Source organism: Oncorhynchus tshawytscha, linkage group LG16, assembly GCF_018296145.1.
Source record: "Oncorhynchus tshawytscha isolate Ot180627B linkage group LG16, Otsh_v2.0, whole genome shotgun sequence".
Taxonomy (NCBI): Eukaryota; Metazoa; Chordata; class Actinopteri; order Salmoniformes; family Salmonidae; genus Oncorhynchus; species Oncorhynchus tshawytscha.
The window spans coordinates 76,292,486-76,318,040 of record NC_056444.1 but is presented as its reverse complement, the minus strand read 5'-3'; the positions used below and the strand labels follow the sequence as shown (position 1 = coordinate 76,318,040).

The 25,555-nt window shown below is 42.1% G+C and overlaps 1 protein-coding gene across 1 annotated transcript; it reads right to left on the bottom strand.

Moving 5' to 3' along the window:
* Positions 1-627: 627 nt before the first annotated feature.
* LOC121839639 (uncharacterized protein DDB_G0271670-like) lies at positions 628-1,455 on the bottom strand (the record flags this gene model as incomplete). Its single annotated transcript, XM_042299660.1, has 3 exons — positions 628-949; positions 1,022-1,186; positions 1,256-1,455. Coding segments are annotated over 3 exons (687 nt in total), but the record flags the coding sequence as incomplete, so codon positions are not given.
* Between the last annotated feature and the right edge of the window lie 24,100 nt (positions 1,456-25,555).

Sequence of the window (25,555 nt, the reverse complement as noted above, 5' to 3'; positions counted from 1 at the left end):
ACTATTACGCCTACTACTACTATTACTACTACTACCACTACCATTACTACTACTACCACTACTATTACTACCACTACTACTACTACTACTACTACTATTACTACTACCACTACTACTACTATTACACCTACTACTACTATTACTACTACTATTACTACTACCACTGCTACTACTATTACGCCTACTACTACTATTACTACTGCTATTACTACTACTATTACTACTACCACTACTACTACTATTACTACTACCACTACTACTACTATTATGCCTACTACTACTATTACTACTACTATTACTACTACCACTACTACTACTATTACTACTACCACTACTACTACTATTACGCCTACTACTACTATTACTACTACTATTACTACTACTATTACTACTACTACCACTACCATTACTACTACTACCACTACTATTACGACCACTACTACTACTACTACTACTATTACTACTACCACTACTACTACTATTACGCATACTACTACTATTACTACTACTATTACTACTACTACCACCACCATTACTACTACTACCACTACTATTACTACCACTACTACTACTACTACTACTACTATTACTACTACCACTACTACTATTATGCCTACTACTACTATTACTACTACTATTACTACTACTACCACTACTATTACTACCACTACTACTACTATTACACCTACTACTACTATTACTACTGCTATTACTACTACTACCACTACTACTATTACTACTACCACTACTACTACTACTACTACTATTACTACTACTACTAGTATTACTATTACTACTACTACTATTACTACTACCACTACTACTACTATTACGCCTACTACTACTATTACTACTACTATTACTACTACTATTACTACCACTACCATTACTACTACTACCACTACTATTACTACCACTACTACTACTACTACTACTATTACTACTACCACTACTACTACTATTACACCTACTACTACTATTACTACTACTATTACTACTACCACTACTACTACTATTACGCCTACTACTACTATTACTACTGCTATTACTACTACTATTACGCCTACTACTACTATTACTACTGCTATTACTACTACTATTACTACTACTACCACTACCATTACTACTACTACCACTACTATTACTACCACTACTACTACTACTACTACTATTACTACTACCACTACTCCTACTATTACACCTACTACTACTATTACTACTACTATTACTACTACCACTACTACTACTATTACACCTACTACTACTATTACTACTACTATTACTACTACCACTACTACTACTATTACGCCTACTACTACTATTACTACTGCTATTACTACTACTATTACTACTACCACTACTACTACTATTACTACTACTATTACTACTACCACTACTACTACTATTATGCCTACTACTACTATTACTACTACTATTACTACTACCACTACTACTACTACTACCACTACTACTACTATTACGCCTACTACTACTACTATTACTACTATTACTACTACTATTACTACTACTATTACTACTACTACCACTACCATTACTACTACTACCACTACCATTACTACTACTACCACTACTACTACTACTACTACTATTACTACTACCACTACTACTACTATTACGCCTATTACTACTAATACAACTACTACTCCTACTATTACTATTACTACTACCACTACTACTACTATTACGCCTATTACTACTAATACCACTACTATTACTACTACTACCACTACTACTACTACTACTACTACTACTACTACAGTGGCGGTCAGTGCCGTTTAAGATGGAGGAGGAAGTTGTTTTTTTCATGAGCATGGCTATTTATCTATTACAGCATATTGGATGACTCATTCATATTCCATTCACCCAGTTCAATGTCACATTGATAGGTTTAGGCTACTAAAGTTGAAGTCGGGAGTTTACATACACTACGGTTGGAGTCATTAAAACTTGTTCTTCAACCACTCCACAAATGTCTTGTTATCAAACGATAGTTTTGGCAAGTCGTTTAGGACATCTACTTTGTGCATGACACAATTCATTTTTCCAACGATTGTTTACAGACAGATTATTTCACTTATAATTCACTGTATCACAAATCCAGTGGGTCAGAAGTTAACATACACTAAGTTGACTGTTCCTTTAAACAGCTTGGAAAATTCCAGAAAATGATGTCATGGCTTTAGAAGCTTCTGATAGGCTAATTGACAACATTTTAGTCGATTGGTGGTGTACCTGTGGATGTATTTCAAGGCCTACCTTCAAACTCAGTGCCTCGTTGCCTTACATCATGGGAAAATCAAATGAAATCAGCCAAGACCTCAGAGAAAAAATTGTAGATCTCCACAAGTCTGGTTCATCCTTAGGAGCAATTTCCAAAAACCTGAAGGTACCACGTTCACCTGTACAAACAATAGTACGCAAGTATAAACATCATGGGACCACGCAGCCATCATACTGCTAAGGAAGGAGACGCGTTCTGTCTCCTAGAGATGAACGTATTTTGGTGTGAAAAGTGCATATCAATCCCAGAACAACAGCAAAGGACCCTGTGAAGATGCTGGAGGAAACAGATGCAAAAGTATCTATATCCACAGTAAAACAAGTCCTATAAAGACATAACCTGAAAGGCTGCTCAGCAAGGAAGAAGCCACTGCTCCAAAACCGCCCTAAAAAAAGCCAGACTATGGTTTACAACTGCACATGGGGACAAAGATTGTACTTTTTGGAGAAATTTCCTCTGGTCTGATGAAACAAAAATAGAACTGTTTGGCCATAATGGCCATCGGTATGTTTGGAGGAAAAAGGGGGAGGCTTGCAAGTCGAAGAACACCATCCCAACCGTGAAGCACTGGGGTGACAGCATCATGTTGTGGGGGTGCTTTGCTGCAGGAGGGACTGGTGCACTTTACAAAATAGATGGCTTAATGAGGAAGAAATATTATGTGGATATATTGAAGCAACGTCTCAAGACATCAGTCAGGTCAGTCATCATCAGTCAAGTTAAAGCTTGATCGGAAATGGGTCTTCCAAATGGACAATGACCCCAAGCATACTTCCAAAGTTGTGGCAAAATGGCTTAAGGACAACAAAGGGAAGGTATTGGATTGACCATCACAAAGTCCTGACCTCAATCCTATAGACAATTTGTGGGCAGAACTGAAAAAGCATGTGTGTGCAAGGAGGCCTACAAACCTGACTCAGTTATACCAGCTCTGTCAGGAGGAATGGGCCAAAATTCACCCAACTTATTGTGGGAAGCTTGTGGAAGGCTACCTGAAATTACCCAAGTTAAACAATTTAAAGGCAATGCTACCAAATACTAATTGAGTGTATGTAAACTTCTGACCCACTGGGAATGTGATGAAATAAATAAAAGCTGAAATAAATAAATCTCTCTACTATTATTCTGACATTTCACATTCTTAAAATAAAGTGGTGATCCCAACTGACCTAAGACAGGGAATTTTTACTCGGATCAAATGTCAGGAATTGTGAAAAACTGAGTTTAAATATATTTGGCTAAGGTGTATGTAAACCTCCGACTTCAACTGTACATGCTACTCAAATGTTCCCTATACCTCATCATGAGGTTGCTACATCCTAGCCTATGAATGAAAGTTTACAATGTAGGTGCACACAGCTCGAGAGACAAATTTGAGGCCACAGACAGTGACACATGGACTGACAGTGACATTCAATACCGCCTTGCACACTCTTGCCTGCATCTAGCTGATCTAGGGTGTAATCATTAGTCCAACAGTTACAAACAAGAGTTTATATTGGACAAATTCAGTCATGTTTATCCCCGTTTTGTTCCGTTTGCTTCCGCTTAAGAAACATTTTTCAACAGAATCAGGAGAATGAATACACCCCTGATCACGCGTAAACACAGTTCACTTTCATAGCAGCCACGTTTATTCCTGCTATGCGCTCTCCTCCTCTCACCTTGTCCTTTCGCTTGTGGACTTCAATGCACAACACATTAGCTGTATGTGACCAGGCTAAAAAAACTTTTCCAAACCAAACCGCTACACACAGCCTACATCGTTGTCTCCATATTAGCTAAAGTAATGTCTTAGACAGCACAGCTAATAGAACTAACGCATTAGTAAACCGCCTACAATCATGCAGTAACGTTAGTGTACAGTCAGTAAGCAGTTACACCGGCGGGCCCCGGTGGCAATAAATGAGTAATACGGAAAGCTTACCTTGATTTGTAAGTGTTCTAATGTTGTGTTGGATAGTCGTGTCCAGCTAGCTAACATAGCATCCCTCTGTTTGAGCAGGGTGTTTGAGTAGGCTAAATTAGCTAGCTGCATTTGCTAGCGAAGTAACTGAAAGTGAAAAAAAACACTCTTTTTCTCTTGCTTATCCTTCATTTTGGAAGAAATTAATTTCTTCAAAACTGTTAAACTATTGTATTTTTCTCTCTTTGAGTCAATTACTCACCACATTTTATACACTGTAGTGCTAGCTAGCTGTAGTTTATGCTTTCAGTACTATATTAATACTATATTAATTCTCTGATCCTTTGATTAGATGGACAACATGTCTTCCTCCGGAAGTTGTCATAACTACTGTGTAAGTCTATGGCAGGGAGTGAGAGCCTTCTAGGTTTTGTATTGAAGTCAATGTACCCAGAGGAGGATGAAAGCAGGCTGTCCTCCGGCTGCACCATGGTGCTACCCTACAGAGTGCTGTTGTGCCTACTATAGACTGTTGGAAAATTGTAATCAATTGTTTGATGATGTGATTATAGTCGGTATAGTTTTATCTATAAAGGCTAACTTTTTAAATGTTAAATTTTTTTTTTTTAATGAAATGGTCCTCCCTTATAGTACTACTACTACCACCACCGCTACTACTTCTAATCCATTCCCCTTTTTACTGGCTTTTCTCTCTCCATCTCTTTCTACCTTTGTTTATTCACCAAGTGTGGTTTCACATTTTTTGGATTCATGCATAGTTGAGTAGCAAACCAAACCAAAACAAAGCCTGCCACTCCAGGCCTTAATCAGAATAATAGCTTTAGATAATTAATGAATTTCCAAGAAACCCTCAGACATTAAGACCAATAAAATGAACCCAATTATACAATTGAACCAACCATAGGTTTATCACATTTGAGGTATGACCGAGATGCAGACAGAGTTGAAGAAACAAAAGTGTATTCCTAACAGGGAAAGGCAAATGACAGGTCAAGGCAAGCAGGAGTCAATAATCCAGAGAAGGTATAAAGGATCCAGAACGGCAGGAGGTCTCAGGGTCAGGGCAAGCAGGGGTCAATAATCCAGAGAAGGTATAAAGGATCCAGAACGGCAGGAGGTCTCAGGGTCAGGGCAAGCAGGAGTCAATAATCCAGAGAAGGTATAAAGGATCCAGAACGGCAGGAGGTCTCAGGGTCAGGGCAGGTAGGGGTCTAAACCGGGAAGGACTAGAAACAGGAGCAGGAAAACCGGCAGGAGCAGGGAAACAAACGCTGGTGGGTTTGATGAACACAACGAACTGGCAACAGACAAACAGAGAACACAGGTTTAAATATACAGGGGATAAGGGGGAAGATGGGTGACACCTGGAGGGGGGTGGAGACAATCACAAATACAGGTGAAACAGATCAGGGTGTGACAGGCTACATCCCATATGGCATCTCAAATCAAATCAAATTTGATTTGTCACATGGTTAGCAGATGTTAATGCGAGTAGCGGAATGCTTGTGCTTCTAGTTCCAACCATGCAGTAATGTCTAACAAGTAATCTAACCTAACAATTCCCAATCTACTACCTTATACACACAAGTGTAAAGGAATTAATAAGAATATGTACATAAAAATGTACATAAAAATATATGAATGAGCGATGGCCGAACAGCATAGGCAAGATGCAGTAGGTGGTATAGAGTATAGTATATACATATGAGATGAGTAATGTAGGGTATGTAAACATTATATAAAGTGGCATTGTTTAAAGTGGCTAGTGATACATTTATTACATCCATTTTTCATTATTAAAGTGGCTAGAGATGAGTCAGTATGTTGGCAGCAGCCACTCAACGATGGCTGTTTAACAGGCTTGTTCCCTATTTAGTGCACTATTTAGGGAATTGGGTGACATTTGGGACACACACTTTAAAACTGGGGTTCAAGTATCATACTTGTGGAAAATATGGATATTGGATGGAATTAATTTTATTTGATTGAGAGGATTACCTTATTAAATCTCTGTCAGTGGCACCCCTTTCTGTGTGTTTGTATAAGCACGCGTGTCTGTGTGCGTGCACATACGCATGTGTGTTTGAGAGAGAGGAGTAGGAGGGGATTAATACCCCTTGAAAAACATAGGAAATATCCCTGTTTAACCATTAAACAGGAACCTAACAGTATTATGACTACTAAATTGAAGTATGCCTTACGACTTCAAACAATCAAGTCAGTTACAGAGCACAGTAGGTGTCAAAGAGAAAGCTTTGTATTCGATTAAAGCTGGAAAATGCATGAATCCTGGATTTAATCTACTTAATTCTATTATAATTGGAAACGCCGTAAGCATATTAGAGTTCCTAGAATCTCATAAAAGGAAATGGTTTCAGAACGAAAAGAGAAAAACAAGAAACAGACTGAAGGAGAAACAGAGAGAGAGAAAACTACAGAGATAAGAGAGGAGATGAGAGAAGCGTACATGAGAGAAAGAGAGGAAAAAAGAGGGGAGAAGTTAAGATAAAATCTCTGTCTTTCAGATAAACTCTGTCTGCTGTCTGCCCTTCTCTGTCTTTCAGAGACCTTCATCTCCCCTCTCTCTTGTTCTCTCTCTCTCTCTCTCTCGCTCCCTCTCTCTCTCCCTCTCTCGCTCCCTCTCTCTCTCTTGCTCTCTCTCTCTCACTCCCTCTCTCTCTCTTGCTCTCTCTCTCTCGCTCCGTCTCTCTCTCTTGCTCTCTCTCTCTTGCTCTGTTTCTTTCTCTCCCTCTCTCTCTCTTGCTGTCTCTTTCGCTCCCTCTCTCTCTCCCTCTCTCTCTCCCTCTGTCTCTCTTGCTCTGTCTCTCTTGCTGTGTCTCTTTCTTTCCCTCTCTCTCTCTTTCTCTGTCTCTTTCTCTCCCTCTCTCTCTTGCTCTGTCTCTTTCTCTCCCTCTCTCTCTCTTGCTCTGTCTCTTTCTCTCCCTCTCTCTCTCTTGCTCTGTCTCTGTCGCTCCCTCTCTCTCTCTTGCTCTGTCACTCTGACAAAATGATGTCTTTGTCTTCAAGTAGCTGTTAGAATTCCCCTCTTCCTCCCATCAAACACATGCTAGTCCTATCAAAGAGGCTTTATGGAAAACACCTGACTAAAATTGTCCTGAATCGCATCTCTGTCCAGTGTGTCTCACTTCTGCACTATGGGTGGATGAAGTGTTCTGTTGAATGTAGAGGAAGTGTGGGAGTGTGTGTGTGCGTGCGCCTGCATGCTTGCCTGTGTTCATGCATGTGTGTGTGTGTCACATCATTTTTAAAAAAAAACTTGATTTAACTAGGCAAGTCAGTTAAGAACACATTCTTATTTACAATGACGGCCTACACCGGCCAACATCGCTGGGCCAATTGTTGTCCTGCATATGGGACTCCAAATCACGGACAGGTTGTGATACAGTCTGGATTCGACGCCTCTAGCACTGAGATGCAGTGCGCCACTTGGGAGCATTTACACAGCTCCTCAATCATCCACTGTGTCTGACACCAAGTGTACTATATGCAAAATACTGTACACCCACAGAATACACTGAGTATACCAAACATTAGGAACAGCAAATCAAATCAAATCAAATTTATTTATATAGCCCTTCGTACATCAGCTGATATCTCAAAGTGCTGTACAGAAACCCAGCCTTAAACCCCAAACAGCAAGCAATGCAGGTGTAGAAGCACGGTGGCTAGGAAAAACTCCCTAGAAAGGCCAAAACCTAGGAAGAAACCTAGAGAGGAACCAGGCTATGTGGGGTGGCCAGTCCTCTTCTGGCTGTGCCGGGTGGAGATTATAACAGAACATGGCCAAGATGTTCAAATGTTCATAAATGACCAGCATGGTCGTATAATAATAAGGCAGAACAGTTGAAACTGGAGCAGCAGCACGGTCAGGTGGACTGGTGACAGCAAGGAGTCATCATGTCAGGTAGTCCTGGGGCATGGTCCTAGGGCTCAGGTCCTCCGAGAGAGAGAGAGAAAGAGAGAATTAGAGAACGCACACTTAGATTCACACAGGACACCGAATAGGACAGGGGAGGTACTCCAGATATAACAAACTGACCCTAGCCCCCCGACACATAAACTACTGCAGCATAAATACTGGAGGCTGAGACAGGAGGGGTCAGGAGACACTGCAGCCTCAGGTTGTTGGGGCATGGACTCTACAAGGTGTTATAAGCGTTCCACAGGGATGCTGGCCCATGTTGGGATGTGTGTGCGTAGCATAAATATGTGTGTGCGCGTGTGTAGAGAATCAGTGCAGGTGGTCAGTCCAGTTCAAGTGTTCAGCATTCTGATGGCTTGTAGATAGAAACTGAGCCTGTTGGTGTCAGACCTCATGCTCCGATACCGATGGTAAGGAAGAAAACAGCTCATGGCTGGGGTGTGGGGGGTCCTTGAGGATGCTGCAAGACTTCCTCAGGCACCGTTTCAAGTAGATGTCCTGGATGGGTAGGAACATGGCCCCAATGATGATGGATTGTAAAAGTCTGAGCATGGGAGTACTGGTCGAGGACCATGTACCCCCTCTTGTCTCGGTGCTGAGGCTGAGACAGGGGACTTGGCCGTCTATGGAGCTCACTGGGAGATTATGACAGTGGACTTTATGGAAGATGACTACTTGCCATTGAATGATTGACACATGAAATGATTGACACAAATTATTCACCCACATGTTCAAAAGTACAGTGTATTCCTTTACCCTAAATAATTATAAATCAAAGAATTGTACTGAATAGCATGAACTCAAAAATCATAATATATTTGAATGTAGATTCAGGATAAGTTAAGTAGCTCTTGTTCTATTGAACCTACTGTAGTCTCATGTTGCCTGACTCCACAGTCTTGTATTCTATTGAATCTACTGTAGTCTCGCGTTGCCTGACTCCACAGTCTCGTATTCTATTGAACCTACTGTAGTCTCATGTTGCCTGACTCCACAGTCTCGTATTCTATTGAACCTACTGCAGTCTCACGTTGCCTGACTCCACAGTCTCGTATTCTATTGAACCTACTGCAGTCTCGCGTTGCCTGACTCCACAGTCTCGTATTTTATTGAACCTACTGTAGTCTCGCGTTGCCTGACTCCACAGCCTCGTATTCTATTGAACCTACTGCAGTCTCACGTTGCCTCACTCCACTGTCTCTTGTTATTGAACCTACTGTAAGAACAACTGGATATGGAAATAGCCTGTTTTCTCATTTAACACAGTGAATGAGTGTACTATAACTTCCAGTACAGTGACTGGAATAGGCACTGTAAATAAACAGTCTGTCACTATGCCTGCATTCCAAAGGGCACAGTTTTCCCTTCATAGTGCTATATTTTTTTTTTTACAGTGCACTCTATAGGGTGCCCTTTGGGAAGCAGATGTGTGTCTGTATCGTGTGACTACAGTGAAAAGGCACTCTGCTGCTGTCTGTGTGTCAGCCATGATATATTCATTAGGCCTTGATTAGGTGGTGTGGTACAGAGGCGGACCGTGGTAACTTAACTGGGGAGGACGTGCTCATAGCAATGGCTGGAATGGAATCAATTGAATGATATCGAACAAATCAAACACATGGTTTCCAGGTGTTTAATAATATTCCATTTACTCCATTCCAGGCATTATTATGAACCGTCCTCCCCTCAGCAGCCTCCTGTGGTGTGGTAGCGGATCAGTTATGTGGTGTGTGTAATCCCTAGACACTGGGCTAATTGAATCCCTAGACACCGGGCTAATTGAATCCCTAGACACCGGGCTATTTTGAATCCCTAGACACCGGGCTAATTGAATCCCTAGACACCGGGCTAATTGAAGCCCTAGACACCGGGCTAATTGAATCCCTATGCACCGGGCTAATTGAATCCCTAGACACCGGGCTAATTGAATCCCTAGACACCGGGCTAATTGAATCCCTAGACACCGGGCTAATTGAAGCCCTAGACACCGGGCTAATTGAATCCCTATGCACCGGGCTAATTTAATCCCTAGACACCGGGCTAATTGAATCCCTAGACACCGGGCTAATTGAAGCCCTAGACACCGGGCTAATTGAAGCCCTAGACACCGGGCTAATTGAATCCCTATGCACCGGGCTAATTGAATCCCTATGCACCGGGCTAATTGAATCCCTATGCACCGGGCTAATTGAATCCCTATGCACCGGGCTAATTGAATCCCTAGACACCGGGCTAATTGAATCCCTAGACATCGGGCTAATTGAATCCCTAGACACCGGGCTAATTGAATCCCTAGACACCGGGCTAATTGAATCCCTAGACACCGGGCTAATTGAATCCCTAGACACCGGGCTAATTGAATCCCTAGACACCGGGCTAATTGAATCCCTAGACACCGGGCTAATTGAATCCCTAGACACCGGGCTAATTGAATCCCTAGACACCGGGCTAATTGAATCCCTAGACACCGGGCTAATTGAATCCCTAGACACCGGGCTAATTGAATCCCTAGACACCGGGCTAATTGAATCCCTAGACACCGGGCTAATTGAATCCCTAGACACCGGGCTAATTGAATCCCTATGAATCCCTAGACACCGGGCTAATTGAATCCCTAGACACCGGGCTAATTGAATCCCTAGACACCGGGCTAATTGAATCCCTAGACACCGGGCTAATTGAATCCCTAGACACCGGGCTAATTGAATCCCTAGACACCGGGCTAATTGAATCCCTAGACACCGGGCTAATTGAATCCCTAGACACCGGGCTAATTGAATCCCTAGACACCGGGCTAATTGAATCCCTATGCAACGGGCTAATTGAATCCCTATGCACCGGGCTAATTGAATCCCTATGCACCGGGCTAATTGAATCCCTATGCACCGGGCTAATTGAATCCCTATGCACCGGGCTAATTGAATCCCTATGCACCGGGCTAATTGAATCCCTATGCACCGGGCTAATTGAATCCCTAGACACAGGGCTAATTTAATATATATTCACCAAGCTAATTTAATCTCTATTCCCTGGGCTAATTTAATCCCTATTCACTGAGCTAATTTAATACTGATACACCTGGCTAATTTTATACCTATTCGCCGGGATAATTTAATACTTATACACAAGCTGTTTTAATACTTATAGACCAGGCTAATTTATCCCCTATTCACTGAGCTAATTTAATCTGTATTCACCGAGCTAATTTAATCTGTATTCACCAGGCTAATTAAAACCTATTCATCAAGCTAATTTGATCCCTATTTATGAGCTAATTTAATACTGATACACTGAGCTAATTTAATCCCTATTCACCGGGCTAATTTAATACCTATACACTGAGCTAATTTAATACCTATACACTAAGCTAATTTAATACCTATTCACAGAGCTAATTTAATACCTATACACTGAGCCAATTTAATACCTATTCACTGAGCTAATTTAATACCTATTCACTGAGCTAATTTAATACCTATTCACTGAGCTAATTTAATACCTATTCACTGAGCTAATTTAATACCTATTCACAGAGCTAATTTAATACCTATTCACTGAGCTAATTTAATACCTATTCACAGAGCTAATTTAATACCTATTCACTGAGCTAATTTAATACCTATTCACTGTGCTAATTTAATACCTATTCACAGAGCTAATTTAATACCTATTCACTGAGCTAATTTAATACCTATTCACTGAGCTAATTTAATACCTATACAACAAGCTAATTTAATACCTATTCAGGATCATTTAATCCCTTCAGCCACCCACAGAGGGGGTGAGGGGGAGAAAGAGGGGGTGAGGGGGTGAGGGAGGAGACAGAGGGATGTGAGGGAGGAGACAGATAAAAGGCAGGCAGGGGAAGAGAGGGAAGAGAGAGAGAGAGAGAGAGAGAGAGAGAGAGAGAGAGAGAGAGAGAACATCACCGATTGTAGTGTAGCATTTTGAGCAGTGTGCATTAGGTCTATAACATGCCAGGCAAGTGGGAACGTTATGGAGGGGTATGGAGAGAAGGGGGATGGGGAGAGGGAGGATGGAGGATGGATTAAGTTAAATAAAGGTTATTCTAGGTACAGGATGGGGATTTAGGTTATATAAATGTTTAGGTTAAATATACAGTTCAAGTCAGAAGTTTACATACACTTATGTTGGAGTCATTAAAATGTGTTTTTCAACCAAATTTCTTGTTAACAAACTATAGTTTTGGCAAGTCGGTTAGGACATCTACTTTGTGCATGACACAAGAAATTTTTCCAACAATTGTTTACAGACATATTATTTCACTTATAATTCACTGTGTCACAATTCCAGTGGGTCAGAAGTTAACATACACTAAGTTGACTGTGCCTTTAAACAGCTTGTAAAATTCCAGAAAATTATGTCATGGCTTTAGAAGCTTCTGATAGGCTAATTGACATCATTTGGGTCAATTGGAGGTGTACCTGTGGATGTATTTCAAGGCCTACCTTCAAACTCAGTGCCTCTTTGCTTGACATCATGGGAAATCAAAAGAAATCAGCCAAGAAATTGTAAACCTCCACAAGTCTGGTTCATCCTTGGGAGCAATTTCCAAATGCCTGAAGGTACCACATTCATCTGTACAAACAATAGTACGCAAGTATAAACACCATGGGACCACGCAGCTGTCATACCGCTCAGGAAGAGATGGGAGGATGAGAGGGAGGATGGATGGAGAGAGGGAGGATGGAGGATGGAGAGAGGGAGGGAGGATGGAGAGAGGGAGGATGGATGGAGAGAGGGGGATGGGGAGATGGAGGATGGAGAGAGGGAGGATGGAGGATGGAGAGAGGGGAGGATGGAGGATGGAGAGAGGGAGGATGGATGGAGAGAGGGGGATGGGGAGATGGAGGATGGAGAGAGGGAGGATGGAGAGAGGGAGGGAGGATGGAGAGAGGGAGGATGGATGGAGAGAGGGGGATGGGGAGATGGAGGATGGAGAGAGGGAGGATGGAGGATGGAGAGAGGGAGGATGGAGTATAGAGAGAGGGAGGATGGATGGAGAGAGGGAGGATGGAGGATGGGGAGAGGGAGGGAGGATGGAGGATGGAGAGAGGGAGGATGGATGGAGAGAGGGGGATGGGGAGATGGAGGATGGAGAGAGGGAGGATGGATGGAGAGAGGGTGATGGGTAACGCTGCCCAAACACAGCTCCTAAAGCTGCCCAGACACAGCTCCTAACACTGCCCAGACACAGCTCCTAGTGCTGCCCAGACACAGCTCCTAACACTGCCCAGACACAGCTCCTAACACTGCCCAGACACAGCTCCTAACACTGCCCAGACACAGCTCCTAACACTGCCCAGACACAGCTCCTAACACTGCCCAAACACAGCTCCTAACACTGCCTAGACACAGCTCCTAACACTGCCCAGACACAGCTCCTAACACTGCCCAGACACAGCTCCTAACACTGCCCAGACACAGCTCCTAGTGCTGCCCAGACACAGCTCCTAGTGCTGCCCAGACACAGCTCCTAGTGCTGCCCAGACAAATCAAATCAAATCAAATCAAATCAAATCAAATTTTATTTGTCACATACACATGGTTAGCAGATGTTAATGCGAGTGTAGCGAAATGCTTGTGCTTCTAGTTCCGACAATGCAGTAATAACGAGCAAGTAATCTAACTAACAATTCCAAAAAAAACTACTGTCATACACAGTGTAAGGGGATAAAGAATATGTACATAAGGATATATGAATGAGTGATGGTACAGAGCAGCATAGGCAAGATACAGTAGATGATATCGAGTACAGTATATACATATGAGATAAGTATGTAAACCAAGTGGCATAGTTAAAGTGGCTAGTGATACATGTATTACATAAGGATGCAGTCGATGATATAGAGTACAGTATCAACGTATGCATATGAGATGAACAATGTAGGGTAAGTAACATTATATAAGGTAGCATTGTTTAAAGTGGCTAGTGATATATTTACATCATTTCCCATGATTAAAGTGGCTGGAGTAGAGTCAGTGTCATTGACAGTGTGTTGGCAGTAGCCACTCAATGTTAGTGGTGGCTGTTTAACAGTCTGATGGCCTTGAGATAGAAGCTGTTTTTCAGTCTCTCGGTCCCAGCTTTGATGCACCTGTACTGACCTCGCCTTCTGGATGGCAGCGGGGTGAACAGGCAGTGGCTCGGGTGGTTGATGTCCTTGATGATCTTTATGGCCTTCCTGTAGCATCGGGTGGTGTAGGTGTCCTGGAGGGCAGGTAGTTTGCCCCCGGTGATGCGTTGTGCAGACCTCACTACCCTCTGGAGAGCCTTACGGTTGAGGGCGGTGCAGTTGCCATACCAGGCGGTGATACAGCCCGCCAGGATGCTCTCGATTGTGCATCTGTAGAAGTTTGTGAGTGCTTTTGGTGACAAGCCAAATTTCTTCAGCCTCCTGAGGTTGAAGAGGCGCTGCTGCGCCTTCCTCACGATGCTGTCTGTGTGAGTGGACCAATTCAGTTTGTCTGTGATGTGTATGCCGAGGAACTTAAAACTTGCTACCCTCTCCACTACTGTTCCATCGATGTGGATGGGGGTGTTCCCTCTGCTGTTTCCTGAAGTCCACAATCATCTCCTTAGTTTTGTTGACGTTGAGTGTGAGGTTATTTTCCTGACACCACACTCCGAGGGCCCTCACCTCCTCCCTGTAGGCCGTCTCGTCGTTGTTGGTAATCAAGCCTACCACTGTTGTGTCGTCCGCAAACTTGATGATTGAGTTGGAGGTGTGCATGGCCACGCAGTCGTGGGTGAACAGGGAGTACAGGAGAGGGCTCAGAACGCACCCTTGTGGGGCCCCAGTGTTGAGGATCAGCGGGGAGGAGATGTTGTTGCCTACCCTCACCACCTGGGGGCGGCCCGTCAGGAAGTCCAGTACCCAGTTGCACAGGGCGGGGTCGAGACCCAGGGTCTCGAGCTTGATGACGAGCTTGGAGGGTACTATGGTGTTGAATGCCGAGCTGTAGTCGATGAACAGCATTCTCACATAGGTATTCCTCTTGTCCAGATGGGTTAGGGCAGTGTGCAGTGTGGTTGAGATTGCATCGTCTGTGGACCTATTTGGGCGGTAAGCAAATTGGAGTGGGTCAAGGGTGTCAGGTAGGGTGGAGGTGATATGGTCCTTGACTAGACACAGCTCCTAACGCTGCCCAGACACAGCTCCTAACACCACAATATTACTTTTATGGAGTGATGATGATGTCTGTATTTTGTCTTAGTTGTTCTTTGTTTCCCTTCTCATAATATACCCACTCACCCTGGTGAGTGAGGAAAGGAAAATAATATTCTCTCTCTTTAAAAAAAGAAAATCATTCATTCTCTCCCCCCACTCTCTCTCCTTTTCTGTCTGTCTGTCTGTCTGTCTGTCTGTCTGTCTGTCTGTCTGTCTGTCTGTCTGTCTGTCTGTCTGTCTGTCTGTCTGTCTGTCTGTCTGTCTGTCTGTCTGTCTGTCTGCCTGCCTGCCTGCCTGCCTGCCTGCCTGCCTGTCTGTCTGTCTGTCTGTCTGTCTGTCTGTCTGTCTGTCTGTCTGCCTGCCTGCCTGCCTGCCTGCCTGCCTGCCTGCCTGCCTGCCTGCCTGTCTGTCTGTCTGTCTGTCTGTCTGTCTGTCTGTCTGTCTGTCTGTCTGTCTGTCTGTCTGGGCGTTACTATGGCTGGCTCTCTGATGGACTAGACTAGACTCCCAGCCTGCCCTTACCGCCCTGTGGGATGCAGCTCCAGACCCGGCGCCAGAACTAATCAGTTGGACGGGCATTTGATTTCCGTAGGCGGCCCGTTTTTTCACAGGATCTCCTATGTGTGCGCTCGTGTAAAGACCATAGGCAGCTCATGAATTTCAAGTTTGGGAAAACTTACAATTTATCTTACCGTTTCTAGGATCTGCGTGACAGATATTGATATTTATATATGCACATATTCGAGTTACATTTTAATTTCAATAATGACGTTTTTGTTTCTCAAAATCATTGCCATGTGGTTAATCATACAAATATGAAGTAAAATGATAAAAATGTGAAAGTAGAAATTAAACTAAGGCGAGAGCACTAGCCTCTGCCATATAAACACATAGATACACTGTGATCCATTGGCGCCTAAAGAAACGAGAGCATATAACTCATAGATGGTCAATTCAGAAGTAGGAAAATAACTTCACCCATCAACTAAGTAAAATACAGTTGAGTACCTGGTTAAATAAAGCTGAAATATATATATTTTTTTTTAAACAGCCGACAAAAATAAAACAGTAGAAAATATCTTGATGAAAATTCAGGTTCTTTCAATCACATGCATCTCTCTTCTCCGCCTGTCAGCCTCCTTTTCTATCTGTCTTGACTTGAGCTGTTGCTTAGTGAAGTTTGACATTGAATCAAATTATCACAGGTTCCGGCCCCCAAGCTGTCGCAAACAAACTCACAACACTGTGTCAACAAGCCTATTTCCTGCGCCAGTGAGCCCGGGACAGAAAGCTGTTTTTTAATGATGTTTCCACTGGATATATGGGATCATCAGATCATGATATTTTGTTCTTTCACACCGAGGCTTGGTGTTTACCGTGGCCCGGAGTGTTGGTAAGATTTTTCAAATACTGAGTAACTATCATTCACAATGGATGTTAAAATAACAGACTACGTTGACTTATGTTAGGCCCGGTTAAAAAAATGGTGGTGTACTTGGTGAGTTAAGACAATAAAAAATATGACATTGCCAAATGGGCACTTTCCTATATGCATTCTGGAGACACACCATATCTCTGCCACAACCCCTCCCCTTCTTCTTGATGCAACATTTTAAATTATACCCAAGACACATTATCTTCACACATAAGTTCACTACCCAAATTGCGGCCTTCCCAAACACACTTGTGATTTGAAACAATCCACAGCAATTAAAAAAAAAAAAAAGATTTAAAAAAAATAATAATTTTCTCTCCCCCCACACCCTGTTTCTCTCTTTCTCTTTCTCATTCTCTCTCTCATCTCTGTTTCTTTCTTTCTTTCTTTCTTTCTTTCTTTCTTTCTTTCTTTCTTTCTTTCTTTCTTTCTTTCTTTCTTTCTTTCTCTCTCTCTAAATAGACTGCCTATAAGTGGAAGTATATATCTCGTCATTCACTTTCCTCTCTATTCCCACCAGGCCTGCATATGTGATTAGATCAGGTGCACTTAAAGATAAAGTGCTGCTAACACAACTTTTAACAAAGTTAATGAGGCCAGCAGAGGAGAAGTAGCACCTGTCTGACTTGGTTAATCGCTGTGTGATGATGATGATGATAGTCAAGCCAGAGGATGTTTTCCATTTTCCAGAAATATATCTCCCTCTATTGGGCTAATGTGATATGGTTGGATGGTATCTGAAACTACTATAGCAAATGTGATTCTAGAGTTTATTAAAGGTAGGACAGTGATTTATTTTGTCCTAAGTACTAGCCATAGGGTGATGTAGGTTTTCTGGAACTGGCAAATGTTATTCTATCCACAGGATGGGGATTTAGGTTATAAAAATGTTATTCTAGGTACAGGATGGGGATTAAGGTTGTATAAAGGTTATTCTAGGTACAGGATGGGGATTTAGGTTGTATAAAGGTTATTCTAGGTACAGGATGGGGATTTAGGTTGTATAAAGGTTATTCTAGGTAGAGTAATATTTAGGTTATATAAATGTTATTCTAAGTACAGGACAGGGATTTAGGTTATATAAATGTTGTTTAGGTTATATACATGTTATTCTCAGTACAGGATGGGGATTAAGTTAAATAAAGGTTATTCTAGGTACCATATGGGGATTTAGGTTATATAAATGTTATTCTAGGTACAGGATGGGGATTAAGTTAAATAAAGGTTATTCTAGGTACAGGATGGGGATTTAGGTTAAATAATTGTTTAGGTTAAATATACAGTTCAAGTCAGAAGTTTACATACACTTATGTTGGAGTCATTAAAATGTGTTTTTCAACCAAATTTCTTGTTAACAAACTATAGTTTTGGCAAGTCGGTTAGGACATCTACTTTGTGCATGACACAAGAAATTTTTCCAACAATTGTTTACAGACAGATTATTTCACTTATAATTCACTGTGTCACAATTCCAGTGGGTCAGAAGTTAACATACACTAAGTTGACTGTGCCTTTAAACAGCTTGTAAAATTCCAGAAAATTATGTCATGGCTTTAGAAGCTTCTGATAGGCTAATTGACATAATTTGGGTCAATTGGAGGTGTACCTGTGGATGTATTTCAAGGCCTACCTTCAAACTCAGTGCCTCTTTGCTTGACATCATGGGAAATCAAAAGAAATCAGCCAAGAAATTGTAAACCTCCACAAGTCTGGTTCATCCTTGGGAGCAATTTCCAAATGCCTGATGGTACCACATTCATCTGTACAAACAATAGTACGCAAGTATAAACACCATGGGACCACGCAGCTGTCATACCGCTCAGGAAGAGATGCGTTCTGTCTCCTAGAGATGAATGTACTTTGGTGCGAAAAGTGCAAATCAATCCCAGAACAACAGCAAAGGATCTTGTGAAGATGCTGGAGGAAACAGGTACAAAAGTATCTATGTATATCCACATTAAATCTGAAATTAGGATTGAGATTATATAAATGTTATTGTTGGAACAGGATGGGGATTTAGGTTATATAAATGTTGTTCCAGGTACAGAATGGGGATTTAGGTTATATAAATGTTATTCCAGGTACAGAATGGGGATTTAGGTTTTATAAATGTTATTCCAGGTACAGAATGGGGATTTAGGTTATATAAATGTTATTCCAGGTACAGAATGGGGATTTAGGTTATACAAAGGTTGTTCTAGGGGAGGATCTTGTCATGTCTACAGCTGATTTCCGTGTGGTGATAGAGGGGGAATTGACAGTGATTAAGGCTAACCTAAGTAGACCTTGCAAATGTTTCCAATGTGCTGTACGTCCAGGAGTTAAGCTGGAGGGGAAGCTATTGCTTGACAATGAGCTGTGTGAAATAGAGTAGTAAGTTAAGGTCACACAAAGCACAAAAAAAGAAAAGTCATACTGGAGAAATTCTCCCCCCAAAGCGAAAGTTTGTGTTAACGGTAAGAAAAGAAACTAACCTGTGGGGATTCTCAATGGAAGATCAAAACGCATAAATACATCCATTTGCTTTCCTATTGAAACTTTCTCAGTACAGGTTAGTTCCACTGGGATAAAATATCATTTTCTTTAGACCTGCAGATGTTCCTAGATAAAACAAACGCCCCTCACATCTCCATGATAGGATTATGTGGCAGCAGTGTGACATCACATGACCTTGGTGTCTCAGATCATCACAGATGGCCGACCTATTTTGTGTAGGGGTTAAAAGTTAGAGGTCACCTAACCCTGGGGATCTGCCTAGACACACACATACACACAGTGCTGCACTGCTGCCTGTTCTCACTGCTCAGTGCTGCAGTCCCAAGTCTCAACTATGTGACCTAAATTAGAGCAATCTACCTAAAATGTCATCATGGTGATGTGCCTGTTCTTAAGGTGTGCATGGTTTCTATCGTATTCCTTACTCTCTTGGTGTATTTAGTATTTTATTAGGATCCCAATTATCTACTCCTCTGGGGTAAAGTATAGTATTTTATTAGGATCCCAATTATCTACTCCTCTGGGGTATAGTATAGTATTTTATTAGGATCCCAATTATCTACTCCTCTGGGGTAAAGTATAGTATTTTATTAGGATCCCAATTATCTACTCCTCTGGGGTAAAGTATAGTATTTTATTAGGATCCCAATTATCTACTCCTCTGGGGTAAAGTATAGTATTTTATTAGGATCCCAATTATCTACTCCTCTGGGGTAAAGTATAGTATTTTATTAGGATCCCAATTATCTACTCCTCTGGGGTAAAGTATAGTATTTTATTAGGATCCCAATTATCTACTCCTCTGGGGTAAAGTATAGAATTTTTACAGTTACCACCAGCAATGGCTTTCATTGGGTAAAATGCAACATCCATGAACATGAAATAACCATGCCTTGAATCTTGAGCCTGGTCTATTGACCTTAATGGCTTATCTGAGGTATAGTGTAACAGGTTAGTCTACCACCCATGAAGGGTTATCTGAGGTATAGTGTAACGGGTTACAGTCTACCACCCACAAAGGGTTATCTGAGGTATAGTGTAACGGGTTACAGTCTACCACCCACAAAGGGTTATCTGAGGTATAGTGTAATGGGTTAGTCTACCACCCACGAAGGGTTATCTGAGGTATAGTGTAACGGGTTAGTCTACCACCCACGAAGGGTTATCTGAGGTATAGTGTAACGGGTTAGTCTACCACCCATGAAGGGTTATCTGAGGTATAGTGTAACGGGTTACAGTCTACCACCCACAAAGGGTTATCTGAGGTATAGTGTAACGGGTTAGTCTACCACCCATGAAGGGTTATCTGAGGTATAGTGTAACGGGGTAGTCTACCACCCACGAAGGGTTATCTGAGGTATAGTGTAACGGGTTAGTCTACCACCCATGAAGGGTTATCTGAGGTATAGTGTAACGGGTTACAGTCTACCACCCATGAAGGGTTATCTGAGGTATAGTGTAACGGGTTAGTCTACCACCCATGAAGGGTTATCTGAGGTATAGTGTAATGTGTTACAGTCTACCACCCATGAAGGTTTATCTGAGGTATAGTGTAATGTGTTACAGTCTACCACCCATGAAGGTTTATCTGAGGTATAGTGTAATGTGTTACAGTCTACCACCCATGAAGGGTTATCTGAGGTATAGTGTAATGTGTTACAGTCTACCACCCATGAAGGGTTATCTGAGGTATAAGTGCTAGACTTTGGACCTGCTCATTAGGGGGGCAGGAATTCATGCCTTTCCTATGCACTTCCCAGTATTAGGTACTCAGACTGACCTTATTCTTTTTCAGTCGCATAACGCGCTCTGCACTTTGGCGAGCAGACTAGAATATATGGAGAGAACGATTCAGAATATTAGGGATCCATAAAAGAAAGACATCTAAATATATGGATATTCGTCTCCATTTCAGCACCAATTGGTAGATAAAAAAATACTCTGATCTTATAGATTATTTAGGTTTAGGAAAGTACTTATCAATCATTAAAAAAACAAGGTTGAAGAGCCTTTACACATGGAAGAAAGAAAACTGGTTTGATTCATTCTGAAAAATTCCACATTCAGTTATTTAATCCCAGGGAATGTTGGAAGATTAGTGTACATATAATTATAATAGGTAAAGTAGTGTACAATAGTAGTCTATACCCTCATCTACTGCCTGCACTAACCATGGAACAGTGTGATGACAAGTATTGCACCATACGTTGGGTTCAAACTGTTACGACGTGGTCTGCACTCTGCTCCATAACAGTTTAATTAGCCTATGTACATGTCTTTTTGTGTAATGTTTAGGCTACACCAACTGAAGGGAACTAGGAGTAATGGAATGATTATGTAGGCTACACCAACTGAAGGGAACTAGGAGTAATGGAATGATTATGTAGGCTACACCAACTGAAGGGAACTAAGAGTAATGGAATGATTATGTAGGCTACACCAACTGAAGGGAACTAAGAGTAATGGAATGATTATGTAGGCTACACCAACTGAAGGGAACTAAGAGTAATGGAATGATTATGTAGGCTACACCAACTGAAGGGAACTAAGAGTAATGGAATGATTATGTAGGCTACACCAACTGAAGGGAACTAAGAGGTGGCAGTGTAATATGTAGGCTACACCAACTGAAGGGAACTAACAGGTGGCAGTGTAATATGTGTGGTTATTAGGCCTGCTGACGGTCGCTACTGATAGTGACTAATATTAACATGATAGAAACAGGAAACGGAGGAAGTCAGTGTAGCCTATAATTAAGACATTCGAGAGTGCCCATCCCTGTAAGTTAAATTCTGCATTGTGGCAGAGCATTTCATAAACTAGACTCTGGGAAAGTTGATACTGTATGTTGATATGCTTCAGTTTTCTGCCATATGACTGGTTTCACATTAGTCTTCAGTGATTATAAGGTAAAAATACATCTAAAACAAGTGTCATTTATATTTACAATTCCCTTATCCAAACCTAGCTCTTATCAATAGCTGTTATCCAGTTGTACATTCCAGTGCCTGGAGAATGGTGTTACTTCTTTAGGAAAAAATCGAGTAGATGCTTTTTCCACTTGGAACCAGTATGTTTGCTGAACCTTGTTTCCTTGCATGTAAATGGTGGTGGAATAATTACGCAATTCAGTCAAGGTCAGAATACGGCATACTGTATCTGCAGACACACCTCCACCACAACTTAATTTATTAAACCTCCACCACAACTTAATTTATTAAACCTCCACCACAACTTAATTTATTAAACCTCCACCACAACTTAAGTTATTAAATCTCCACCACAACTTAATTTATTAAATCTCCACCACAACTTAATTTATTAAATCTCCACCACAACTTAATTTATTAAATCTCCACTCCAAACGAACAGTGGGTGAATATTCTCATGCTTTTCTCATGCTTAAGTTCAAGGTCAGAATACGCATAGAGAGAAAAGTGCATAAAAATTGAATTACGTTCCATTTACAAGCACTTAACTCGGTCGGAATCTGACCCAAAATGAACAAGTTCCCTGTGAATCAGATGGAGTTATGTTCCTGCTGATACAAACTGAACCAGAATCAGATGGAGTTATGTTCCTGCTGATATAAACTGAACCAGAATCAGATGGAGTTGTTATGTTCCTGCTGATATAAACTGAACCAGAATCAGATGGAGGTGTTATGTTCCTGCTGATATAAACTGAACCAGAATCCGATGGAGTTATGTTCCTGCTGATATAAACTGAACCAGAATCAGATGGAGTTGTTACGTTCCTGCTGATATAAACTGAACCACAATCAGATGGAGTTACGTTCCTGCTGATATAAACTGAACCACAATCAGATGGAGTTATGTTCCTGCTGATATAAACTGAACCAGAATCAGATGGAGTTACGTTCCTGCTGATACAAACTGAACCAGAATCAGATGGGAGTTTTACCTAAGGCATTTTCTTAGTGTGTGTGTGTGGCTTCTTAGAGTGCTGTTGTTTTATTCGGCTGTTGTCATGGTGTTGTAAATGACAGTGTTATTTACGGTTGTGGTGTCCAGTTGGTTGAGGGCTATTTCTTATCTTCCGTTGTTGTGCTGTCCAACCGGTTGATGTCAGTGCTAATACTGCTAATACTGTAAGATACCAGGCAACACTGGGAAGCTGATTCCAGCTATTCTCCCTGTTCTGCTCTGACAGATACCGTCTACTGGTTCTTCCTCTAGCTGCTCTCCGCTCATGGATAGTTCTCTGAGCATTCAGCTTCTCAACTGGATAATCTCTTTATAATCTATCACATTGAGGGTTGGAGGGATGGACAGAGATCAACCCCCGACCCTGTGTATTAACACCACAATGGGTCTTTAAAAAACCAAGGGGGGAAACAGAATAAAAAAGCAGAATTGAATGTCTTATAGTTATCATCTGAACGAGACAAACAACAGAGTTGTTTTTTTCCAATCGGAGAAGAGGTGGAGCGGAGAGAGGGAGGTAGGGAGAGAGAAGAGGAGAGGAGAGGGGGAGGTAGGGGGAGAGAAGAGGAGAAGAGAGGGGGAGGTAGGGAGAGAGGAGAGGAGAAGAGAGGGGGAGGTAGGGAGAGAGAAGAGGAGAGGAGAAGAGAGGGGGAGGTAGGGAGAGAGAAGAGGAGAGGAAAAGAGAGGGGGAGGTAGGGAGAGAGAAGAGGAGAGGAGAGGAGAAGAGAGAGGGGAGGTAGGGAAAGAGAAGAGGAGAGGAGAAGAGAGGGGGAGGTGGGGAGAGAGAAGGGTAGAGGAGAAGAGAGGGGGGAGGTAGGGAGAGAGAAGAGGAGAACAGAGGGGGAGGTAGGGAGAGAGAAGAGGAGAGGAGAACAGAGGGGGAGGTAGGGAGAGAGAAGAGGAGAGGAGAGGAGAAGAGAGAGGGGAGGTAGGGAAAGAGAAGAGGAGAGGAGAAGAGAGGGGGAGGTGGGGAGAGAGAAGGGGAGAGGAGAAGAGAGGGGGAGGTAGGGAGAGAGAAGAGGAGAACAGAGGGGGAGGTAGGGAGAGAGAAGAGGAGAGGAGAACAGAGGGGGAGGTAGGGAGAGAGAAGAGGAGAGGGGGAGGTAGGGAGAGAGAAGAGGAGAGGAGAAGAGACGGGGAGGCAGGGAGAGAGAAGAAGAGAGGAGAAGAGAAGGGGAGGTAGGGAGAGAGAAGAGGAGAGGAGAAGAGAGGGGGAGGTAGGGAAAGCGGAGAAGAGAGGGGGAGGTAGAGAGAGAGAAGAGGAGAAGATAGGGTGGATGAGCGAGATAGTGGACCGGAGGCGAGGGAGAGAAAGCGGGAAGGAGGGAGAGAGAGATATAAGGTCACTGGTAACAGGTTTTACGCTTAATTTCATAATGTCATGATTGCTCCTATTTACCCAGGCTAATGTTGAGAAAGGCCCAGGCGACGTTATGATGAGGCCTGTTTTGGTCTGTGCCACCACCAACTCTTTGTCCTGGCCTATCTCCAGGCCTCATTATGGGTTGTTAGTGGCTACCTGAAGTATGTTCTGTGTGCCTCTCGGTACTGTACATCCTGACACATGACAATACCATATTAATGGCCTACCTCTTGTTGTTGGTCACTGTATGGCCTCGTTATGGGCCACTGACTTAAATAGATCATACATGTATCTCTATGGCCTACTATCTCTGGGTTATTGTATGGAACATTGTATATTCCCCATGTAACATCAAGTACTGTAGTAGTTTCATATATTCCCCATGTAATACCCTGTGCTGTAGTAGTTTTGTATATTCTCCATGTAATACCATGTACTGTAGTAGTTTTGTATATTCCCCATGTTATACCATGTACTGTAGTAGTTTCGTATATTCCCCATGTAATACCATATACTGTAGTAGTTGTGTATATTCTCCATGTTATACCATGTGCTGTAGTAGTTTTGTATATTCCCCATGTAATACCATGTACTGTAGTAGTTTTGTATATTCCCCATGTAATACCATGTACTGTAGTAGTTTTGTATATTCCCCATGTTATACCATGTACTGTAGTAGTTTCGTATATTCCCCATGTAATACCATATACTGTAGTAGTTGTGTATATTCTCCATGTTATACCATGTGCTGTAGTAGTTTTGTATATTCCCCATGTAATACCATGTGCTGTAGTAGTTTTGTATATTCTCCATGTAATACCATGTACTGTAGTAGTTGTGTATATTCTCCATGTTATACCATGTGCTGTAGTAGTTTTGTATATTCCCCATGTTATACCATGTACTGTAGTAGTTTTGTATATTCCCCATGTAATACCATATACTGTAG